A 25,895-nucleotide genomic window follows, 5' to 3' on the forward strand; every position below is an offset into this window, starting at 1 on the left:
TTTTTTTTCTTAGAATGACACTTTTAAAAACAGTTTAAAATATTTTGATATAGCATTTGTTTACTAGGATGCTTAATTATATTACAATTTTTCAAGGTATTTATAAGTCTGGAAATTGAATTCATAAACTTCCAGATTTTGAGAGTTTTGTTTTCATACCTAGTATACAAACACTGATAAATAGGTACAGGACTTGCTAAAAGTTTGAAGAAAATGTTACTTATCAATAAAAATTTTGAATGCTTACTCATTAAGTCTTGTTGTGAGTTCTCCACTCTGGTGTTTGTCAAACCAACTAATTTCTTGTTTTCATACCTAGTATACAAACACTGATAAATAGGTACAGGACTTGCTAAAAGTTTGAAGAAAATGTTACTTATCAATAAAAATTTTGAATGCTTACTCATTAAGTCTTGTTGTGAGTTCTCCACTCTGGTGTTTGTCAAACCAACTGATTTCTTGTCGCATGATTTCGTAGAAGAATTCTTGGCGGAGTCTATAAACTTGTCGTTCACATGCAAGCATCCAACAAACAATCTAAACAACAATTCAACAAGTTACATGTAACAGAATAACATAAGCATTAACAAACAAAGAATATTTCACTTCAGCCTACTTTTTTTTACATGTAATGGTTAAATTTAATAAATTTTAACATGAAACCTTTAGTTCATCACTGAAATAATAACAAAACTAATTATGATACTCACTAATATATATATGTAAAATGAAATTGTATCTTTTTTTTTTTTTTCTAAAGTCAAAACACAACACAAAGATATAAATGGATGTCCATGATCACAAAAAAATACAGTTAAACCTACTAAGAACCATAATGTAAAATTTTCAGGTTTACAAGTTAAACCAAATGTAATACATATTAAATGTAGTTTTGGAAGAAATTATGAAGATATTCAACTTACATCCATGGGTTTATATTTCTTAAAATAATGCTAATAAAAGTAACATTTCTTGTATATTTATAGAAAAACTTTCAGGAAAAACAAACTTGCACTAAAAGATATTTTTATTCTTAGTTTGTTTAGTTGCACTTTAGTTTCAATAAAATGCTTTAAACTTATAACTGTGTAAAAATTAAACTGTATCGCTTTATAATTTTTCATGACTTTAGTTCTGCAATAATTATAATAAAATTTAAAATAAATCTAAGAAACATCTGTAGCCAGATCAGATAATTATCTTGTCTCTTTCACAAAGAACTACACCATTGGACATCATTGCAAGTGCATGAAGATAAAGTCTGAAGTTCAACAGCTATAATTAATTTCTGACAACAAGCAAAATGTTATCTGTTAGTGTACACTAACAGTGTTCTATTAATTACTGCTTTATGTCTCAGTGGTATCACATGTACATAAGATCATTTCCTAACTTTATCTTTTGTTGAAAAGAAACATAACTTACACCTAACACACAAATACATGTATCATATTTATCAAAAGCTAAGGCACAAATCTCCATTAACAGCTCCTTGCACAATAGTAGTTTAAAATTGTTATAAACAACACTTGTGTAAATATACTAAACACTGAGGTATGATTTTAATTTTTTCAACTTTTACAGTAATCAATTTACACCATTTAATACATTTAGCAAATAAGATATTACAAGGTACTTTCATTTGTCAAAGAGGAACTTTTACATTAAACAATTGACTTAATATAATTATTAACATTTATTTACATTATGTTGGTAAAATATTAGTTTTATTACAAATGACTTTCAATTATACAAGAAAAAACACTACAATACTTTATTTGAGAGAGAAATACTCAAATTTTTTCTGTGTTTCTGCTGAGCCTAGTATTCAAGAATCTGTCAATATGCTTTACAGATTCACAATAAACTTAAGTTACCAAATTAACCATTACAATAGGGAGTTCATTATTTCAATATTTTTTAGATATGTTTGAATGAAATTTAAGTTTCCAGAGATTTCCATTTATTTCTAAGAAGGAACATTCACAACATATTGAGTTAAACATTTATCAATTAATCACTCAATGACTTTACACCACAATGAACTTATTAATGATTAACTATTATGCTTGGAATTCTTGAGAAACTGATCCCTCGAACACAACCATCTTTTGCTGAATGTGTGCAATTATTACACAGGTATTAAAATAATTAAGGTGCCTATAACTCTTTATTAGCTATATGGCACCATTTGGTCATCTGGTAAATAAAATTTGTCTTCACCTTTGGTAACATTTAACTACTTAGTGTTAGGTAAGCAGTCTATGACCATACAAGACTTAATTTCCTTTTTTAATTAATATTCTATTTATAATTGTTCTTTTTTTTCTTCAAATAAACTTAGTTTACTCATTATTTTTCATAAATCTGAATTTAAGGTCCTTCAAGAGAGCAGCGGATTCAATGATTGCTTTTCAATGTACAGTAACTAGGACTACTGATTTTGAAGTTTATTTTTATTTTGATCATCTGTGTTTTTCTTTTTAGGTTGTGTAAAAAGATAATGGTTCTCACAAAGAATCTTTTTAAACAGTTACCTGACAAGGAAGTATTTTAGTTCTTTGTTGTTGTTTTTTGTTATGATTATAGGCAACTATTTACCAAATTCATAAATGTTCATTCATTGACCATTCTAAAATAAACATTTAAATTATCTTTTATATTATAACTAATTGGTATATTTTTTAATTAATCAAAAATGTTCACATAACAAACTGTATGAAAAAGGAAATGTTAGTAGTTACATACTGACCTATGCATAAGCCTGACAGCCAACAAATTAACTTCTACATTTTTTAATTAATTTCAAACAAGTTCTTACCTCTGAAAACTGAAAGCATTTATTTGTTTGAATTCAAGCTGTCAATAATGCATAACTCAAAATTTCCAAATGTCCTTCATATATTTACATACAATATATATCACTTATCCTTAATACTCCACTATCCCACTATTGTGAATGGATCAATGAATCTCACCAGAAATTTGCTCTCTGGCCATAAAGTAGAACTAACAGAAAGCTGCCATCCTGATGAAAAATTGGTTCTGGGGGAAGAAATAGGTAAGTACTTGTGTGAACTTCATTTTAATTCTAAATAAGTAAAATCAAAATCAGGCAGATTTAACTCTGAAATCACAAAACCAGAATACTGTAAAGGAGTAAGAACTACAGGGCAAGAAGAATACAAAAATAAAATGTGACAAACACAGTCAGAATAAACTCCAATTTAAGAAATAAATTATTAGAACTGGGTCTGAGGAAAAATGACTTGAGACTTACAGAAAGAAGAGTCTAGACACAAATAACTCTTAGAAAGAAGGTATTCTTCTAAGCAAGGTACCTTTTTACCATAATGTTCTTGAGGACAGCAGCACAAGGGTCAGTTTTGTGACAGGTAAAGTACTGGTAGAGCCAACAGTAAGATACAGGTGGTAGCATTAACACATAAGAGGAACACTACATTTTGTTATTGCATGATAGGTTCTCAAAATGAGCAACCTACACTTTTTATGAAATTTCATATCCACAGGCAAACCATGTTCAAGTTGATCTCACATTCATTAACCATACAATTAATAAGAGCTCTGCCAGAACAGTGCAAAAGAACATTGAGGCATTCAATAAAAGACCTGGATGAATGAAATCCTGGTTGAAGTATAGAGATTAAGTGAAATCTATAATGACACACAAAAACATGTATCAAGATGTGAGAAAGTTATCCACTGATGTATTGTTAGCCAACAGATGGCATTCTTATTCCAATTTCAAATAGTAACACCTCCTTATGAAGCTCCAATTGAAAGAGTGAAGTTTGTGTATCAATGACTAACACAGGAATACATGCAACTTGGAAGTCTCAACTGCTTTTTTAAAAAAAACAAACACACACACATACATACATATATATATGTAGAGATTCTACACACATTCAAAATCTCAACCCTAGATGCTATAAGATCATTAACAGGGATGTTAATAATTACAATGATAATGGGTTGCCAAGGACAAACATAGAAGTTAAGGAATATATCTGAGTCTAGACAGGATTAATTTACATGAATACAGGACTCCATATCTGTTTTTTGCTCTTTGGTGAAATAAAAATAAACAAACACATTCTGAAAACATTGAACAACAGAGCCAGAGCAGAAGAGACAAAAGCACAAAATTTACCAGTTACAGATTCTTTTGAAGATAGAAATAACCAGATGGAAAATAGTCCCAAAACTAAAAGAGACAGCAATATGATGAAAGTAGAACTGCAAAATTATAATGAATTTGTCATCATTCTGACCTACAAGATGTACTCTAAAAGGCAACAAGACAAAGATGCCAAATTTTATGAAATGTAACCCAAACTATGGTGTTTAGAAATATCAGAATAAACAAGTTACAACTGCACAAAACAATTTGTTAATATAGATAGAACAATATCCTGGAGAAAGATTTATTGTACAAAATAAATAACCTGTGATGAACATGTCAAAAATATTGCATTTTTGAAAAGAATATATCTGTAAGAAATAAATGTTGGGGAAACTCTTACCACATACCAATTTTGGGTATTCAAAAGAGCTCTACATTGGCCAACATCACATTAAGAAGATGAAGAGAGAGGCAGACAGACAGAAAGGGATTCCCCAAAGGCTGACTCAAGGTATCCACTAACAATGCAATGTAATCCAAAATAAAAAGCAATAAGCAGCAGAATATAACTGACTGCCATTACAAATACACTGATCATGGGTCTACCAAACTGGATGAACTTGTAATTAAGCATCAAAGAGTCCACTTAACTTGGAGAAACCAATTATAATCATAAAAGACAATCTAATTATAATGTTCAAAGTCTTGAGTATATAACAACCTCAGTGAGTAATACAGTTAGAATGTTGCCACAGAAGAAGAGGATCTGCAGCAAACTAAAGGCTGTGAGAAAAAGTCTCACCTTGACTGTTGATATAACCATACTGGAAGTGTCTATGCACATAAAAAAGGCAAGAATTCAAAATGCTCATGCAAAAAATGCCCAAAACTTCAACAGATTTATGAGAGACCTGTATTCCTCAGCAGAATATATGCCCAAAAGATGATATTCCCAGAAACAGTCTCCCCAGCCCTGGAGAGAGAATCATTTGTGAACAGATACAAATCCAGAAGAGAAAGAAATGGGGCACCTACTGTGATAAATTCTTGATTTAGTTTCACCCAAAGGTAATAGTGAGAAACTGGAGAAAGAAAAAAAACTCAATGATACAACAAATTGGAGACTATGTACCACAAAGATACAAGATCCCATTAAATGAGTCTCATGCAACCATGAGATATGGGAATTACCTCTAAGAGAAAGAAGCTGTCATTCTGAAAACAGAATGTCACTAGCAGAGGAACAAGAAGAGAGAAACAGGTGCACCTAAGATTCTAGGGATTGCAAAGCCAAATGTGATAAGTAAATAGTGTCTAGAATGGTTTTGATTCAAAACTCAAAATATACACTCAGACTCGTGAACAATCTAATCAGAGGAGAAAGCCAACTGGGTGAATCAATGAGCATGAGTAACTGACTGATGAAACATTACAGAGCCAGAGCACTGTCATTCATTAAATAATGAATATTCAGTCTGTTGGTCATGTAAAGACCAGCAAAAGCTCTAACTACACACATGGACATAGGAAGCTGAAGCCAGGTGTAGACATGAAAACATCAATTGAAATGTGTACACAATAAGTAATGAGGTATGTCGGAGGGTGGAGTAATTTGGGTAAGTAATGCATATAGAATTATATACACAGAATTCAGAAATCTTGAATTGCATGTTTAATTAATAGTACGAGTTCAAACATAACAAAGAAAAGCTTACAGTATTTCAGAGGTAAGTCTGTCCAATTTCACTTAACATTTGAATGTTGATTTTATTTTTCAATAATATATTTTTTCTATTTCTTTATGTCAACAAATAAATACAGAACTACTTCTACTTCTGGCATAAAATTCAACTTGGTAATTAGAAAAATCAAAGAAGGTACAGAAAAATTAGTTAAAATTGTTGATATCTAGTTAAGTTTAATTTTATGAATAGGTTTGCAATCATCAAATAAATTGTTATAATTTTAGACTTACCTGGGAATAAGAAGCAACAAACACAGCTATTCCAATGTATACATAATAGAGAGAATACTGGTTCATCATGGATTCAAACACAGTTGAAGGGATTGAATCAAAACCTGAATAACCTTCTGGAGCAAATGCTGCCATAACTGCTTTAAGTAAACTAGTTACAGCTGACCTGGTGATATTACTCGAAGAATTATCTGTCTCATCGAATTTAGGAACAAGTGGACTTTGGGAACTATTTGTATTTTCTGTGGTTTGCAAATCATCTAAATAAATATTCACGGTTTCTGTAACAGGAACAAATCTGTTAGTGAAGGTGGCACTATAATTTTTAAGAAATAATGAGGTATTATATTCATTGGGTAGTACAGTTGTGATAAGACTTGAGTTGATTGATGTTGCATGTTTAGTGCTCTTGCTTAAAATGGTTTTCAATAAAACATCAGGCACCACTGTTTGAAAAGTCTGAGGAAGCAGAGTTGAGCTAACAGTAGATACTAAATTTTGATTCTCAGGCACTAGAAATCCTGACTGGGCTTGCTGCACAAAAGTATTAGTCATTTCACCAAATATCAAGGCCAGCATTGGCCATCCTGCCCCGTGAACGAATGCAAACAAGGATCCAAGGATAATAAGAAATTTGTCCAATAAGGAAGCATAACGGAACTAGGAATACAAAAATGAAAAATATTTATAAGCTCAAACTTGTACAAATAATATTCTACCATGTACTTTACATTCAAGCATCAAAATTCAACTGAAATAAAAATAGTTTACATGTAACAAAAGTGATCAGCTCTTAGCAAATACTTCATGACTTAATTACTTTTTCCTTTTATACATAATGAACCCAATTTAATTACATACAAAGTTAGGCAGGAAATGGACTACAATAAACTATTTGCTTATTCAACATCTTGAAAGCTTGGGGAACATAAACAAGTACATAATTCTTACAATCATGACTAATTTTAAAACTACTGTTAATATTAAGCAATCTGTTACAAAAACAAATAACTGATATATATTTGCCAAGTGTCTAGAAATAATTTCATATTTAAAAACTTACCAACTGTCTATAAAGTTTAAATTACAGTGCAGAAAAGTTTACTCAATTTATAATCCAAATTTTAATAATGTTAACTTTTTTCAGTAGTTTTCATACTTTCAGGCTTAAGTAAAACATTTTAAATAATATTGGTGAAATTTAATTAAGCACAAAGTATTTTATTTTAAACAATTATGGCAATACTGAAGAAAAATTATAATATTTCCATACTGAAAATGTACATTTGATAGGTACCTACCTACCTTCTCTAACACATACAGCTATTTATGTTCAGCAATACCCTCTGTATCCAAATGTTTTTTCTTATCCCACAAGTTTTGAGTTCCTATGCACCCCATGATCAATGTACTTCAATTTCAACTCACATGCATATCATCATATGACAACCCTCCTCAGTAGGAATGTGACACATCCTCCTGATACATGCAACTCCCTCCAGTCGATCCTACCAAACTATCCCTTAGAGTTTTGGCAGCGGGGAGGAAGGATGGGAAGTGTGAGTGAAAGTAAGTACCTACTGGAAATATATTTTCTGCATAATAAAACTATAACTTTCAGTTTAATACACTGTTTTCACTATAGATAAGCTAGAATTCCACATTAAATAGGTGGAGGAATTAGTGAAAAAAGACAGAAATGTCTTTTGAAAGCATCTAAAGAACACCCAAAAAGTGGAAATTATCACAGAAGAGGATCACATGTAAGAAACCACACCACTTGTGTACTGGGTATACTTTATGCCCAGTGTAAACAAAGATGTCACAGATATTGATAGAAAATATGAGGAGCCAAAACACCTGATACTGAAATCATTCCCTTTGATGATTTGATGACAGTAATATGGATGAAAGGAAAAAGAATGTGTCCTAAAGTGTACAGAGGATAGGGAACAATAAATCGTATATGGCAAGTCAACTGCATACAAAACACAGCAACTTGAAACTGACATCCATGTGGAGGTTGGAAATCAATTACAATTAAAAACCTAGCCATTAGAAACCAACATCCATGTGGGAATAGGAAGATCATACTGTCTTCACCTCAGATATCATACCCACTAATCTGTGAACAGGATACCCATGAGCAAAGTTATAAAATGCTTTATCAATCTGAAAGTTCAAGAGCTGGACAATCACAACTATAAAGATGTCAATGTATCATAAAATATCCCACTCAAAAGCAGTCAAACAGGAACCATGCCCACTATAGTAATGCCCTTGGTATATGAAAATCTTTGTTATAAAACATTTTACCAATCTTGGAACCTAATACCTTGATGATCACAATTATAAAGAAGTCCCTGTATTATGAAATATATCACTCAAAACCAATCAGACAGGAACCATACCCAGCACAGTAACATTCTTGGTATATGAAAATCTTTGAGGGATAGCCCAAGACAAAGAGCCAAAGCAATCTGATTATTCATCCTCCACGGCCCACAACATAGTAGCAGTAAACATAAATCAACCTACTGCAAGAACAGAGACATCTGTAATACATGTGTAAAAAGTTATGTTGATTGGTTCAGCTCTAAATGTAAAACCCAGCCACTGGGAACTGATGACCATGTGAAAATAGAATGAGGGATCCCAAAGGAGTGAACTACAATTTTGACAATCACCCCATAGCTAAAAAATCCCCTTGGATAAACCCCATTCAGAGACAGAGCATTACAGTGGAAAATATCATCTATATCAACAGAACATTACAACTCTCCCCCTAATGAATGGATTCAGTATTGGCTGCCTTGTTTACATCAATCACATTCAGAAAGATCCACCACCTAAGCAACTTGGAACTGGAAGTAGGATGGACTTCCATATTCCACTACAAGAAAATGAGAGATTAAAATATAAAGCTGAGACTAGAGATATGTCAACACTATACAAAGTGCAAGGGGTAGCCACAAAAACCCTATTCTGAGAAGCAGACCACTCCTGATTTATTCAATCTATGGTATGGCAGAAATGAGCAGCTATTCCCAGCCATCAGAAACAAACATCTATGTATAGTCTGGAATAAGTATATTATGGAAACAAATACATTGTGAGGAAAACCTACAAGTGATCTTGTGAAATGCCCCATCTCAACAGAGTGCATTCAGTGGCCATGGATATTATAATTATTAAGTCATCATGGCCTTAAAAGTGAGGATTTGACTAGTTTAAGTATCATTGGACAGAAACCACTTATCACAGAGTGGGATATATAAAAGATAACTTATCCAGTCACAGTCTCAATAAAGTCGGAAGAATAGAAACAGGTAGGATGACAATAACAAGATAAGGAAGAAACAGCAATGTGATGCAGATAGTGAAAGATGAACATACGTAGTGTGGTCCATATGGGAATGAAAATGGTTGCTGCCTTTATGATGGATATAACCTACCATAATAAAATTGCTGGAATGGATCAACTGGACAACTCCTGGCAAGATTATGAAGATTATCCAAAGCACAATGTATGACTAGAAGCTCCAAGATGATGATAATGGTAAGACCTCTTAGCAGGAAACCACTGACCTAAAGTTTCTTGCTGACTGACCCACACATCCCAGTCATTTAGGAAAGCACCCATGAAGATATGCAAAGGCAGAAAAAAGGGAGAAAGCAGAATGCTCGCCTACGTGTTGGCCTTGTCATACAACCAATGCAGATTGTTCACAAGGGAAGAGGGACTGAAAATAGAAGCTTCCATGGAATCCCATGCAAGGTTCCACTGGTTGTGCACAGATTTCATATCCACTCCACTCAAGTTTCTATAGAATTCCACAATCCCAAAAGAAATAGTACCTTGTGAGAAGTGAAAGGGGGAGAAGTAAGGCATAGAGAACTGAAACTTCTATTAAATGGAGTTGAAGCAAAGAAGGTTGGGCCTAGCTGAGATGGGAGTTGAAAGAGACACCCACATGGATGAGATATTGGGTAGGTATAAGGAACGATTTTATGCAACTTGATTAACTAACCCATATGAGCTTCCTCCAAGAGTTGATTGATTGATTGATTTAGTGTTTTATGGCACAAAGCAGCAAGGCTATCTGTGCCAGACATTCGGTAAAAATGTAAAAAAAAAAAAAAAAATAAATGTAGTAATAGACATAAATGGAAATAAAGGTAAAACAAAAAAGTATAAAACCAATGTTGACACCTAGTCTACAATGTTAAGATAGAAAGCAGAGTATAAGAAGTTGTAAGGTATTTACTCTAGCAAAAAGGTAATGATCATAACCCGCCAGGAAGACTAACAGGTAAGTTCAAGAACCACTGTCAGTCACCTGAAGTTGGTCTTTCCAGTCCTGGTCCCGGGTTATGTGTCATAGCAACTATTATCAAAATGTAAAAGAATAGAAGTTTTAAAAGATATATAGCAAAATTGTAACAATGAGTAGCCAAATGTCCAGTAAAAAGATAAAGTCAAGTAAATGGAGTAAAATTTGTAAAAGTAAATGAAGGTAAAAACAAAACAGCAATTAAAACAAAAAATGGTGTAAAAACCAATGGTGACATTCAGTCTTCAAAGCTGTAAAATATTTACTCTAGCAAAATGGTATTGATCATAACCCGCCAAAAAGACTAACAGGTAAGTTCAAGAACCACCGTCAATCACCTGAAGTTGGCCTTTCCAGTCCTGGTCCCGGGTTATGTGTCATAGCAACCAGTATCAAAATGTAAAAGAATAGAAGTTTTAAAAGATATATAGCAAAATTGTAACAATGAGTAGCCAAATGTCCAGTAAAAAGATAAAAGTCAAGTAAATGGAGTAAAATTTGTAAAAGTAATTGAAGATAAAAGCAAAACGGCAATTAAAACAGAAAATGGCATAAAAACCAATGTTGACATCCAGTCAACAAAGTTGTAAAGAACTACCTGTAGCAGAATGGTAATGATCATAACCCGCCAGGAAGACTAACAGGTAAGTATAAAAACCACCGTCAGTCACCTGAAGTTGGTCTTTTCAGTCCTGGTTCCGGGTTATGAGTCAATATGGCCAGTACTAAAACGTTAAGTAGTAAAAGTGTGAAATGATATGCAGCAAAAGTATAATAACAACTCGCCAGGACGACAACGAGTAGTTCAAACGGATCGTTCAAACAGTAGCGATAGTCACCTGAAGTTGGCCTTTCCAGTCCTGGTGTCGAGTTATTTAATGTTCTGGCCATTGTCCAATGTCAAATTGAAGGAGAGATATTAAAACTGTAAAAAAGGAACCACAATTAAAAAGGTGTAATGAATAAATATGCAACACTTAAATGAGATTAAAAGGATTAATGGCCATTAAAAAATTAAAAACATTATCAAGGTGGACAGAGTCACCATCACCAATAACTCTGTCCAATGTTACAGACTGACCCTGGGAAAAAATATGTTTAAAATATTGCCATTGTTGAGAATTGTAACGATGGCAAGAAAGTAAAACGTGGCTGATAGTGATTTGAGTGTTACACAAACTACACATTGGTGCATCAGTTCCAGATAAAAGAAAATGAAGAGTTAAAAACTGTGACCAATCGTAGCCTAGTGAGAACAACTTCCTCCTTCGAACTTTACGGAAGCTAGATGGCCAAAGTCCAATTTTGGGTTTGATTTGAAAAAGTTTGTTGTCACGTTGCTCACTCCAAGTGGACTGCCAGCTGGCACGGAGCCGAGCCTTGAAGACAACACCATAGTCCATGTACGGAATAGGCATAGGAGTAATGGTGCTGAAGCAGACATATTTAGCTGCCATGTCTGCAAGCTCGTTCCCGAATACCAACATGGCCTGGTATCCAGAAAATCTGGATTGAAGTAGCTGCTAATGAGAAATGGGCCAGTTGGTTTCGAATATCAGCAAGAATAGGATGTGAGCTAACGTGTAGCGATTTCAAGGCAAGTATAGAACTAAGCGAATCAGTATAAATAGTGCAGTTGGAGTACTGCTCAGCTGCAATATGATCCAGGGCAAGAGATATGGCATACAGTTCAGCAGTGAACACAGAAGCTGTAGAAGGGATTCTGCGGCAACTACTGACCCATAGCAAAGCCCACTGAATTACCTGATTTGGAACCATCTGTATAAATGGGAACTGAATGATTGTTCGAAAGATATTCATTGAATAAAAGACGGTACTTCCAATCTGGAGTATCTGCCTTTTTTAGGTGACTGAAAGAAAGGTCACATTTGGGGGCTGTAATAAGCCATGGTGGGATGGGCCGACCTGTGGAATCTGCAATGTTATCCAAGGACAGACCCAATTCATCCAATTGCGCCGGATGCGAAGGCCAAACGAGCAATGACAGATCGTCTGTTCTGAAAAGTACTGCCCACCGAGGAAGGAAAACACATTTCCAGGTGGGATGCTTTGGTAAGGAATGAAGTTTCGAAGTATATTGTAAAGATAGTTGCAAACGGCAAAGATGTAAAGAAGGTTCATGAGATTCAATGTATATACTTTGAACTGGAGAGTGCACGGAAAGCCCCAGTGCAGAGTCAAAGTCCTTGGTGATGAATGGGGTCCAGCATCTTTAAGGCCGAGGGTCTGGCAGAGCCATAGACCATTGATCCATAATCGAGTTTCGATCTAATAAGAGCACGATATACCTTTAACAGTGAACAGCAATCTGCCCCTCAACTGGTAGAAGAGAGAACACGAAGGATGTTCAGTGCTCTTGTGCATTTGACTCGAAGCTGCTTTAAGTGTGGTATAAAGGTCAGTTTACGATCAAAGATAAGCCCCAAGAACTTGGTCTCCAGGACCACTGGCAGCAAAACTTCACCGATATGAAGTTCAGGATCAGGGTGAATACCCCGTCGAAGGCAAAAGTGCATGCATACAGTATTGGAGAGAGAGAAATTAAAGCCGATCGCCAGAGTCCACTTCCATACACAATTGAGGGCGGTTTGTAGTTGCCACTCAATATATCTCATGTTTGACGACTGACATGAGATGTGAAAGTCGTCGACATACAGTCCATTCGCAACAGTGAGAGGGAGTTGTTCAGTGATGGCATTTATCTTTATACTGAAGAGTGTAACACTCAATACACAGCCTTGAGGGACTCCAAGTTCCTGTACAAAAGAACAGGAAAGTGTCGAACCCACATGAACTTGGAATCTCCTGTCCATTAAATAATTTTGAATAAACATGGGTAAATGGCCACGTAACCCGTATGTATGGAGGTCTCGCAAAATGCCATACCTCCATGTTGTGTCATAAGCCTTCTCAATGTCAAAGAATATTGATACAATATGTTGGCGTTTGAGAAAAGCTTCCCTGATTGATGTTTCAAGTCGAATTAGGTGGTCTGTGGTGGAGTGCTGTCATCGGAACTCACACTGGGTGGGCGAGAGGAGGTTGTTTGATTCGATAAACCAAACAAGACGATCATTAACCATCTTTCTAAGGTCTTACAGAGACAGTTTATCAAAGCAATTGGATGGTAGTTGAAGGAATCTTGGGATCTTTCCCTGGCTTAGAGAAAGGTAAAATAATAGCCTGGCGCCAGGCATCAGGAAAAACATTCTCCTGCCAGATCCGGTTGAAAACAATCAGAAGGATATCAAGAGAAGCAGGAGATAGATGGTGCAGCATGTCATAATGAATATCATCAGGTCCAACAAATGTACTGGCAGACCAATGAAGGGCCATTTTTAGTTCCACCAGGGTAAAGGGACAATTATAGTCAAAGAAACAGTCAGTTTGAAAGGAAAGAGGTGATCACTATGCCCGAGTCTTGATGGCCAGGAAGGTTGAGGAACAAGCAGAAGTGCTAAATACCCGACAAAAGCTTTCACCTAGAGTGTTAGTGATGTTCCGAACATCAGTCACCTCCTGACCATCAGAGAGTAAGATCGAGAGGGGGATAGAATTGTAGTGCCCATTAACCTTTCGAATCCTGTCCCATATGATCTTGGAACTGGTGGTAGAAGATATGCTGGTTGTGAACTTAATCCAAGATTCCTTCTGGCTTTGACATCTTACCCACCTAGCATGTGCACGGGCCCATTGGAAAGCAACCCGGTTTGAAAGTGTGGGATATCTACAAAAAGTATCCCAGGCCTGCTTTTGAACCTTCCGTGCTAAGTGGCAAGCAGGATTCCACCACGGACAAGGATATCGTGGTTTTAGGAATACACTGAGCAGCTGCATGTGTAATACAGTCAGTTACAGCTGCTACACAGTCGTCTATTGATGGCTGATTTACGATGGCAGGATCAAGTTCTGCGAGAGCAGTGAAAGTGGACCACTCTGCCTGATCCAGCTTCCACCGGGCATGCGGGTAGGGTGGCATCGACCACGGCCAGTCTCTCTCAAAAGAATCGGAAAATGATCACTGCCTAGTGGATTACTGTCAACCCTCCATGAAAAATGGGAGAATAATGAAGGGGAGCAAACTGAGAGATTAATAGCGGTAAAGGACTGACTAGGTGCATGAAAGTAAGTGGAAGAACCAGTATTGAAAAGAGAAAGATTGTGATCAGAGAGCATCCGCTCTACAGATCGGTCCCTCCCATCAATAATAGCACTTCCCCAGAGGGGATGATGTCCATTAAAATCCCCTAGGATTAGAAATGGAGATGGCAATTGTTCAATAAGTGCATCAAGATCTGATTGATCATATGTCTCTCCAGGGGACAGGTACAGAGAACAAACAGTGATGGTATGACTCAAGGAAACACGGATGACTACAGCCTACAAGGGTGTGTTGAGTGACAAAGACAGGGTGGGCATGTGTTGATCAACCAATAGTGCCACCCCTCCATGTACTCGACCATCACACAACCTGTCATTTCTGTACAGAGAAAACTGCCGAATGGAGACAGTATCAGCAGTTTTGAGAAATGTTTCTTGTAAAGAAAGACAAACAGGATGGTAGGAAGCAATCAGCATTTTGATATCATCCAGATTAGAACGTAAACCTCGACAGTTCCATTGTATCAAGATGGCCATTTTTAAGAACGGGTAGGTGAAGTGGCTGGAGAACCCTTCGGTTTACGACCACATCTTTTTTCTTTACTGTCTTTAGTCGGAGGAGGTCTATCAACCTCCATGGATCCTCCTCTGGGTCGGGTGGGCAGGTTTTGTTATTGGAAGGGAATCCAGTGACTGAGGACATAAGCGAATAATTGTTTTGTCTCTTGTGGTGGGAGAAAAAGATGTATCAGAAGAAATGCCTGTATTTGAAACTGAAGGACGTGGATCTTGAGGTTTGTTGGAAGGTATGGGAGGAACAGAGATGGGTGTGGAAGCCGATTCATCAACATTTTTAACCACGGAGGTCAAAAGGCTTTTCATTTGTTTTGAAAACGATTCTCTTGGAGGCACAGAGATCTGTCTGCACTCCCACTGTAGTTGTGGAATGAAGTGCAGCAGCATATGTCGAGATGGAGTTGTGGGCAGCAATTTCCAAACCTCAGGATAACTGATGTTATGAGTCGTTTTCAAGCGCTGCACCTCTTTTCCTCCAACCATTTTGGGCAAGAATGAAAGTAGGAAGGGTGAGAACCATTGCAGTTGATGCAATTTGGGTCCCTGTCACATTCATAGGCATCGTGGTTCTTGCCACCGCAATGAGCACATGTCAGGGAACCACGACATGATGTCTTTGAGTGGCCGAATCTCTGACATTGGAAACATCGAAGAGGGTTTGGTATGTATGGCGAACCCTGCAAATGAGATAACCTGCCTTGATGATGGCAGGTGCAGTGGTGAAGTAAATGTTAAAACGAGGGTATTTGTTGGCAGTGTAATTCCATCTTTGCAGTGGAGATCGCCTCACTGCAAAACTCCTTGAGTGGAGAGACCAGCGAGAATCTCTGATTCTGGAACGTTCTTCAAATCCCTTTCGACAATAACTCTTCGTGAAGAATTCAAGGTAGCATGGGGTGTAACCTCAATAGGTATATCCCCAATTGCCTTTGAATTCAAGAGGAGTTCACTGTGTTGGGATGTGGATGTTTCAACCAATATGTCACCAGATTGAAGTTTCTTTACTGATTTTGGAGAGCCAGCAAGTCCCTCTAGTCCCTTTTGAATAAAAAAAGGGGACATTTGCCCTAAAGGTTTTCGAAAAGAATGTAATATAAGAAAATGAGGTGCGTGTGTTACTGATGTTGAAGATTGCTGTTCTGAGTATTCAAGGCGTGGTCGCTACCCATTGAATGTTTTTTACAATTTTATTTAAATTTTTTAGAGGATCCATAGGAAAAGAAAAATTTCGGTACCCACTGACCCCACCACCATGGAGCCCTACAAGGGGCGCACTACAAAGTCACGCAAGGACAATGCACCAATGCCAGGGTTTCGTGAGCACTATACCCAAACACCAGCATCAGGCACAATGTCCACAACACCCGTTGAAAACTTCCAACACTGGTACTTGGTTGACTCTAGCCCAAGTGGACCAGCCGATTGACCCAAAGGGGGCCACCCAAAGGCCGCCCGTCTACAGGAATTCGAGGCCAAAGTGGTGTGTTAGGGTTGGACCCCTCAACCACCAGGATCCTCTCCTCCCCTTCACGGGTCGCCATGCACGGCAAACACGTGTGTGGATGTTTAGATCCCAGAGAAGGTAACCAGATAGAACAGAACCTTCCCTGGGAGGTCCCCTCACCACGTACAGGAATCCACACCGAGGGGTCCTCCAAGAGAAGCAGATGAGCGTGATGAGCAGTCTCCCATTCACAACAAACTAACAGAAGCTTGCTGTCCATGTAATGGTTTAAGTGCAATTCCATACATATATTGGGCAAAGCCTTCCCTATTCAACAAAAGAGATAAGAGGCCAAAGTAAAAGTAGGGCAAAGAATTGATACACTACCCCATGATGAACATACTGAAGATAGCACTTTGACCAACAAATTACATATAAGCATTCAAGATGTCTACCTTGAACATCCATAAACCTGGAGATAAAGCCCACCTGAGTATGAGAAAAGACACCATGGTAAAGAGGCGCAGAACCAAAAATTGCTGGAGATAAGACAGATTGCTCTCAGACCTCCAGTCCCCAGTTTTCTCAGGCCCAAATCACAGCCTGGAATAAAAACCTTGTGGATGGCGAGGTACAGGTTTGATGGCTTTCTGGAAGAGAAGATCCTGTACTGCCTCTGACAGATGTTGACTGGTTGTAGAATCTTGGAATAATAGAAAGGGTATGGGTGCCAAAGATAATGGAAGATGGGAAAGGAAATGGATGGCAAGTCCCTCACATAAGTCCCTCTGTGGCAAAACCACACCAAAGGGGAATAAAATTGTTAAAGCAAGCTCCCACTACACTGAAATCCATAAGGTAATCACCAGTACTGTTGATGATATGTTCAATTGTATTGAATAATAAAATGACTGAAGGAACCCTAAGAGGTATAAAGGCAAGGGAAAAAAGTGGGGTAAAAACAGCAATAGGGAATCAAGTAGTTTCAGAATGAAACAAATGATCAACCAAAGATGAAAGGGTCAACTGCTGTCTCATTGATTTCACATGGGATTCTAAAACTTTAGGTAAATCTCCAAACAAAGACCATTATATAAAAGAGGCCACACCTAAGATTCAAAAATAAGATGTCTTAAACAAATTTGGGACAAAACATCATTTTTCCCCAGAAAATTTCAACAATAGAGAAACTGCATGTGTAAGGAAAGAGCCAAAGAAGACAAACATACCAACACGGAGGTAATCAGAATGAGGGTACCCCCTTGAAAAACTCTCATGGTCTCATTGGAATGCCTTGGAAAAGAGGTGGGAGGAGAACAAGTAACATATGAAAGTCAGTAAGGTAAGATGAAGGCAGAAAAATTAGGTATAGGATAAACGAACAAAATAATCAGGATATCCCCCACACACATACAGATAAGTGATTCCAGCTGCTGATAATAAAAAAACTAAAATTCAGTATGATGGTAGATTAAATCAAATTGATAACTGATCCAAAACTATGGAGGGTGAGGCATGGTAACACCCTCATGCATCTGAGATTCAAAAACTCTACATAAACACTCATATCTGGGGAGGGTATCATGTAACAAGGAAGGAAGAAGATTATAAAAAAATCTGGGAAACTGTCAAAACAAAATGCACAAGATAAATCATGTCCAAAAAGCCATATTAGGCTGCGCTGATTCTGCAGTAGAGGCATACGAAAACATCAAAATCAGATGGAAGAAAAATGTTCAATTCCTCATTGTCCCAAACAGGTTTGGCATGCTCAAGAAAACAATTGTCAACATCAAAAGTATGATTGAAAATGATGATCAATCTCTAGTCAAATGAGTGCTGATAATTCCAAAACTGAGCTCCCCACCTATGTATCTACTAAGTTGTAATGCCAGTTTCTGAATTCATCATGAAAGTTGAATGACCAAACACAACAAAGTTAGAACAGGCAAATGAAAAACTAGCAGAAAAAACTATTGTTATGTTTGTGAATGTTTAAAAAAATTAAGATAATTCCACTTCAGAATAACTTACAAAACAATTCAATCAATGTTTAAAAGAAACAATTAAAAAACACAATGAAAAATATCTTGACATAAGCACTGTTGTACAAGAAGTGATAGTTTAGTACAATTCAATAAAGAGAGTCACATTTGTCAGGAGGGTATGTTACACTCCTATTGGTAGAGGGTTGTTGCATGATGATTTACATGAAAGATGCAGTTGAACTACATTGACTATGGGGTACATGGGAGATTAAGGTTTGTGACATGCAAAAAAACATGTTTGCCTATCAAAGGCAGAACTGAATGAGAATAGCTATACCTGTGAGTACCATATCAAAAAATGTTATAAAAGACAAATACCAGTAAAAATGTAATCCCTTTTACTGTGTAAAAATAAAGAAAATAAACCTGAACCAGAGAAAAAGACACATATTTGTAGTTTACAGTACGATGGTTTGTTCTCATTTGACCAATCATAAAATATAGGCAGTCACAATATGCTGAGCAGAAGTAGTGCAAATCCAGTAATGGCTTTCTGGACTGACATACTGCATACCAAACAAGTAGAAGTAAAAGTTTTAACTGGCCAATACATAGCCCAAAGACTTCATGTTTCAACAGAAGTCGTATGCAAGAATGAAGGTACATAAAATTAAAAACAAAACAAAAAAAACTTCTCCAAAGCGATAACTATCTCAAGGTATTGTCTTTATCATAAAGATTATAATTGAGCATTTATCTTGCCATCAACCTTGTTCTAATTACAGTTGTAAATAATACACTAGCATGGCCTCAATGGATACTTAAAAAATGTTGCTGAAAAAAGATAACAAGTATGAAAGGTTGAAACTGGTATTGAACCACAAGTAATAGAATGCACAAAACTAGAGACACATGATATTTACAGATGAAAACAAGTTTAAAATATTTGTTAGTAATTACAGTTTGGGCTGAAGGGGAGAGGAAATTGTATCATAGTCAATGTACATATCTATGGTAGAGAATGATATGGTGATCACAATAAATGTGTGACTGCAGACCAGTAAATGGTGTTGGTTATAAACATAAAATTGATGTTACCCTGTTTACTGATAACTGAGACAGATTCTGATCCATCATTTAGTTTCTCAGAAATGCAGTTCATTGGGCATAGAATTAATCTTCCAGTAAAACAAAGATCCTAAGAATACAAAAAATACAGAGAAACAGTATCTTAACAGCAGAGACCAAGAGAATCACAACCACGGCTTGGCCAGCAAATATTTTCCATATGAACATGTTTGAAGTTGTATGAAATTATGTGAAAACTGAGAGAAGTTATAAAAACCTGGTAGAATTGTGGAGAACAACAAATGTCATTCGGAATAATGCTTCACAATCACACATTGATAAAGTGAAAGATAGCATGAAAACAAAGTGTAATGTTCTGTACAAGTCAAAGGCCTCACACAAATACTAGATGACTTATTTTTTTTTTCGAGTTGTTTTATACTATTAATAAATCCCCCATACAACTGCATTTAATTTTCATATTTACATATTTATATACTGCTTGAACCTGTGTTCTTTTACATTATAATTATATTCACCATTCTATAGAAAGCTGTCAGTCATTTGTTTTGTCTTAGACACATATCTTAATTCTGATATTTTTGTAAAGTAAATATATGTGCAGTAAGCCCAAATATTTAAGCTGTTAAATAAACTCTGCACATGACCATGCACATTTATGCACTGTTTGATTACACATCTTAAATTGAAATTGCAACTTTTCAAGTCTCAAAAAGGGGTTTTTCAAGAAATCTTATTTAACTTCAATTAACTTATTATTTGCCATAACAAATGATTTAGCTTTCTCAAAGAGCCAAAAAAATTGAAGAATAATAATGCACCTACTTACAAATAACAAATTTTGACCTATTATAATTTTCTATTAGTGTATTATTACTAATAACGCTTCCTGTATTATCTAATTAAATGGAATCTTAAAATGTATATTTTGATTCTTGGCTTAGCAATGTGATAAGAAACATCATTAAGATATTCTGTACAGAGATTATATTAAGAAACTATACTTGACAAGAACATTTCTTCTGCTTACCATCAGACATACTTCTAAGCAATATGCATTTTATTTTTAACTAAAATTATAAAAGTGAACCATATGTTTTGTTTTTTGTTTTTTTAACAAAATATACTTACAAGGGCTCTAAGGGATACTTTGGGCTTGGGTTCTTCTGCTGCTTGCTGATTATCTCTAATGTGGTTAAAGAAACAGAGAAAAATACTGATTCACTTGCCAACTACAGCATAGTTTGAATAATGTTGATTTTCAGAGACAAAAATTTCTTAAAAACAAAACCACTCACATGGTTATTGAATTTAACTTAATCACTTTAGTTTTTAATCTTTAATAATGTTTTAACTATAAATATCACCAAAATTCACCTTTTGTCAGTTTTATTGAGAATCAGAAAACATTTTTATGGTTATCCTCAAAGGTGAACTTTGATTCTTTATAAATATTTATTGTTATTAAATATCAAGAATTAGAATTGATGGTGGAACCACAAAAACTTTAAGTAAAAAGGGATGCAAGGCAAGGTGGTATATTGTTTGCAAGTTTTTACTTTCTTTATAATTTGTTTACTTCAACTTGAGTGATTCAAGGGTCTTGGGTTTGATTCTCATTCCCACCAAAACAGATTGCCCTATCTTTGTTACTGCAATGTTGCTAAGGTAATATGTCATTGTTACTAATTTGAAACTGATGACTACAAGGATGAAAAATGACTGGAAATATCCACTGGTAGTGGACCAACCTTTTTGTTCTTTCCTTTTATTAAACTACAGACCAGAGGAAAGCCAACTGGTTGGCAGCATCTCCTGCCATCTTTTTTTTTTTGTATTTTGTGCTTGTTCAAGCCATATTTTGCAGAACAGTATTGATCAATAAATTAAATGTAATGGGGATATGAATTAATGAGTTAGCAAATACCAATAATCACACAGGTATACAAGGTACATGTTACAATATCATAAGAAAGTTAGAAAAATCAGAAACACATGAAGAAATAGAAATATTTTGAAAGTTAGATAACAAAGAATAGGAAATGCACTAAAGTTTAAATGATGAGTTGGATCATCAAGATTACACTCTAGGGCAACAAAGAAAATACTCATGATGAATATTAAAATTGAAAATGTGGAAAGGTCATTATATGTCTACTCTTGTTTCTATGCTTGAGTGCAAAGACTGGATAATGACAAATGAGGTAATCAACAAAACAAATACTTATGAAATGCAGAGATGTCAACTATTTCAAATGACTGAGCGTAATGATTGTAGACAGAGCCAGTACAGATATCGTACAACCACTGGATACAGTTTTTAGTCATCCATGTCTGTGGATCCATCTGTGGCAAAACTGTAAACACTGTTAGTAAGTATGCTTAAAACCATTTTGTCATTTTCACAACATAACATTTGTATAATGGCTGTAGTTTTGGTTCTAGCACAGCCATATTTTTTCACTATATCAGAGTCTGAGAACATTTTTCTGAATAGATGTCCGGCATGATCGGCTACAGCTTGGGGTAAATTATGAGCAATGACGAATTGCGTGAACATCACTTCTGCATTTATAGTTTCATATTCTGAATTCTTACTCATAAATGTCATTATCTGCATTTTTGTCTTCACCTTAGCCTTTTGATTGTGAAATGCCGATTTTGTATGTCTGGAACAATTGTTTATCCCGCCATGCGCCACAGAAAAAAATCGATGTGACAAACTGTACAAAACGCATGATTGTCACTGACTTTTGATGCAATGACCAGATATTTTGCACTATACTCTTTCCTAAATTTTTGATTCAAAGTTTTAGTCCTTTTAGATTTGCTAGAAACAAGACAATCTGGTGAACAAGGCCTCTTTTTTTCCATCTTATGAACAATCGCATTGGTGTTTCTATGCCACTTAGAAAATGAGAAATACCCATCTACGTGAGCACTGATTGGCTGACAAGCACTGATGACGTAACTATGGATTCCCCCACATACCCAGTATGGAGAAGCACATACCACACTCAAACTATTGGTAGACATTGGAGATACAAATATTTTTTATTATTTCAAGCATAAACATGATTATTGCAAGTAGCCATTTTGACTATGTCCTTTATTTATCATCAAAATTAATTGTATCTCACTAGAAATTTTCTTTTCACCCCTTTCAAGCCCTGGGGGAACAATTTATCACTTTATTGTATAGGCCTATATAATATATAATAATTTGGGAGTTGCAACAAGTCATAATATTTGTCTGTATGAGCGTATAGTTGTAATGTATACACCAAAATCGTAATGATTATGCTCAAATCGTAATGGTTGGCATCTTGGGAAATGTGGGATTATCACAGGGTGATGTTAAAATTCATATGAACAAGCACAGCATCAAATAGAGTTTCTGAAAAGGGTTGAGCAGTACATGGCTGAGTTGGGTTCCAACTATTGTCAAGAGGAATATTATGTTTGCTGGGCATATGTAGAGAAATTCAATTAAGAGAGATATATTACTGAAGACAGTATTGAAATTATAAAAAACTGTTAGAAAGGCAGAGAAAAATTTGAAGAAATGACAATAAGATAATTATGAGATCTAGAGAAATGCTGAAAGTAAGAAAGAATGAAAAATCACAACTGCCATCTTTTGACTTGGAAACAATACTTGATAGAACTGTTAAAGCTAAATTTTATGTGTATACACACACACACACACACACAGCTAAACACTATCATCAAATGATAACCACCATAATATATTTAATTTTAGTTGTTTTTTATATGATCACCAAAATTAAACAGTTTAATTTTAAATAAATTTGTTATAAAATATTAACAATATACATAGTATCCAAGCACATCTAAAAAAACAAAAAAACAGTTCTACTTGAGTTTTTTATGTATAAATAATATCTATCTTGCATTTTTCAGAGATTAATGCAAAATTTCTTCTTAAAGAAAATACTCCACAACTTTTGCTAAACAATCTGTTTGTAAGCTTGTATATGATTTTCATTCTCTGTGGTCACACAGTTAAAACATTTTACAACATTAACACTACCAAGTTTAATTTTCCAACTTTTTACATAGTAAAAGCAATTGTGAGACTTTACCTTTTATTTGTTGTATCATAGCTCTGGCCTGGTCTTGTTTGACTTTGTTTGCCCAAAAGAGGCTGCTTCTCTTCATCATCTGTATTTGGTTTTGTAGCCATTTTTTACATATGATTATCCAGGAAAAACAGACTGCTGGTAAAACAAAGTATAATGCATAGAGACAACTTGAAAACATTACAAGCATAACAGGTGATAAGATTAACAGTTTCCCACTTGGTGCTAAATTTAAGGATCTTATAAAAAAAATAGATGATATACAATTTAGTTGCAATGTATTTAATATGAATGATGTTAATACTGATGGATCTCTGCAGTTACTGATCAGATAAAAAGACCCAGTTCAGAGTTTTAATGAAAGGAAGTTAACATTTTCCCACATTGAAAATGTATTTCTGATAGATACTCAGCTCTCTCATATGCACCTCTCCTGATTTAGTCACACCCTCTATAGGCAAACTTTCTCACTCATCACTAGCCTTGAAACTCCCTCCTAAACTCGTACATTTCCACACTGGTGCATGCAAATGAGTATATAACAACAATCCACCAATAGGAGTGCAACACACCTTCCTGGCATAGCTGACTTCCTCTACACAAATTGTTCAACTATAACTTCAAAATTAGGCAAGAAAAGATGCACCACAGGTGTGAATGGTGGAGATGAGTATCTATAAGAGATACTTTTTGAATGGTGGTAAATATTAATATCTGATATGATATAGATATATGACCTCTTCTCACATATAGCTAGAATCCCATATGAAGTAGTGGAAGACTTGGTGCAAAATTTACCTAGGTAAGCCCTCTTTGGAAAACACCCAAAGAGAACCCATGGAATTATACACCCTACATCACAGAAGTATAGAAACACACCCATGGGAGACTGCACCTAGCCTGTGCCAGAGTACACTCTTTGCCCATAAAAAAGGGTTACTAGGATGATTGAAAAATATAAGCATAGTCCAGAATCTGCATCAAACTCACAGAAGTGATATACACAATGTGGCTAGAGCATATCAAACCAAAAATGGGTGCAACCAGGAATGTATCATCAGGGCCATGCTAAGAGGAAGGTCCCTACCATCTTCACTTCAATACCACTGAGGCAGAATTGGAATTTATCATCCAAACTGCAAATGGGTGAGGACTTGCATTGACTTGTCTGAATATCTGGACAGCAGTTGGATGGAGGAAAGTCAGCTAGAGGAGTGGACTGTACTACATGGACAGAAAATCACTCAATACTCTACTGAGTAGAATTGATCATAATCAAAAGGCAATGCCCATGGTCCACCCACAAAGCAACTAGAAGCTGGCAAGTACCAAGGACTTCCATGCTCCACTACAAAAAAAAGGTGTTCAAAAGCATGTTGGTGAGCCTGGAGAAATGCATCACCATAAGACAGGTCACAATGAAATTCCTATTTTGTAAAATCAAGCCACTACTAGGTTATAAACTAGGCATGAAGAATATGCAGGAAAAAATCCTATACTTGCTTTATTAATGATATTTCATGAGTGGTAACATCTGAATCAGGCCTTGTTTAGTTCAATAAATCCTGTAAGAAGGTCTTATGAAACACCTCATCTCTTGAGTGAGTGCTATCTAAGGCCATGATTCCATGATGGGAAAGGTAATAGAGGTGACAAGAATGAAAGAACACAGCAAGGACCAGAAAGTAGTAAATATAAGACTTGGGAATCAGCAATAATCAAAACTGATAAGTGCTGGTTAAAGAGCTCAGTGAAGTACAAAGACAGATGGAGAACTAGGAAACAGTGGGACAAGAAAAAGAAAAGGAATAACACAGTGATGAATCAGAAACATTATGCCATTTCTGCTGATACACATGATGGTGGACAGGTAAACAGAACAGGATTGGAGGGAGACTAGATATCATATGAAAAAGAGCCCCAAACTTCATGCAAAAAACTAGACAAATTTTGTGCATGAAGTCAAACTGATGACATGGCTAGATGAAAGAGTAAAATACAAGGCTGAAGAAGAAAAGGGGTGTGGGAAAATAACAAAGTATGATGACAAGAAGCTCAACAGAAGAACAACAGAACTAGCCAGTAGGGTGCCACCAGAAGCATTGGAAGTTAGTGTC

At 35.7% G+C, this 25,895-nt stretch overlaps 1 protein-coding gene across 16 annotated transcripts in view; it reads right to left on the minus strand.

The window, feature by feature from the left end:
* The window catches only part of LOC143223029 (ATP-dependent translocase ABCB1-like), a 115,290-nt gene that overhangs the window by 78,820 nt on the left and 10,575 nt on the right, over nucleotides 1–25,895 (minus strand). For 9 of the 16 annotated variants that reach the window (XM_076450394.1, XM_076450399.1, XM_076450397.1 and 6 more), the window contains 4 exons: nucleotides 23,782–23,916; nucleotides 20,807–20,861; nucleotides 6,123–6,782; nucleotides 404–537 (listed from right to left, as the gene is read on the minus strand). In XM_076450394.1, the coding sequence (XP_076306509.1) occupies nucleotides 404–537; nucleotides 6,123–6,782; nucleotides 20,807–20,861; nucleotides 23,782–23,882 (950 nt within the window). In that variant the 5' untranslated portion in view covers nucleotides 23,883–23,916. Of the gene's footprint in view, nucleotides 1–247; nucleotides 316–403; nucleotides 538–6,122; nucleotides 6,783–20,806; nucleotides 20,862–23,781; nucleotides 23,917–25,895 lie in introns of those variants that run through there. The other 7 variants (XM_076450398.1, XM_076450387.1, XM_076450396.1 and 4 more) reach the window with 2 other exon arrangements.

Source organism: Tachypleus tridentatus, chromosome 8 (assembly GCF_004210375.1).
Source record: "Tachypleus tridentatus isolate NWPU-2018 chromosome 8, ASM421037v1, whole genome shotgun sequence".
Taxonomy (NCBI): Eukaryota; Metazoa; Arthropoda; class Merostomata; order Xiphosura; family Limulidae; genus Tachypleus; species Tachypleus tridentatus.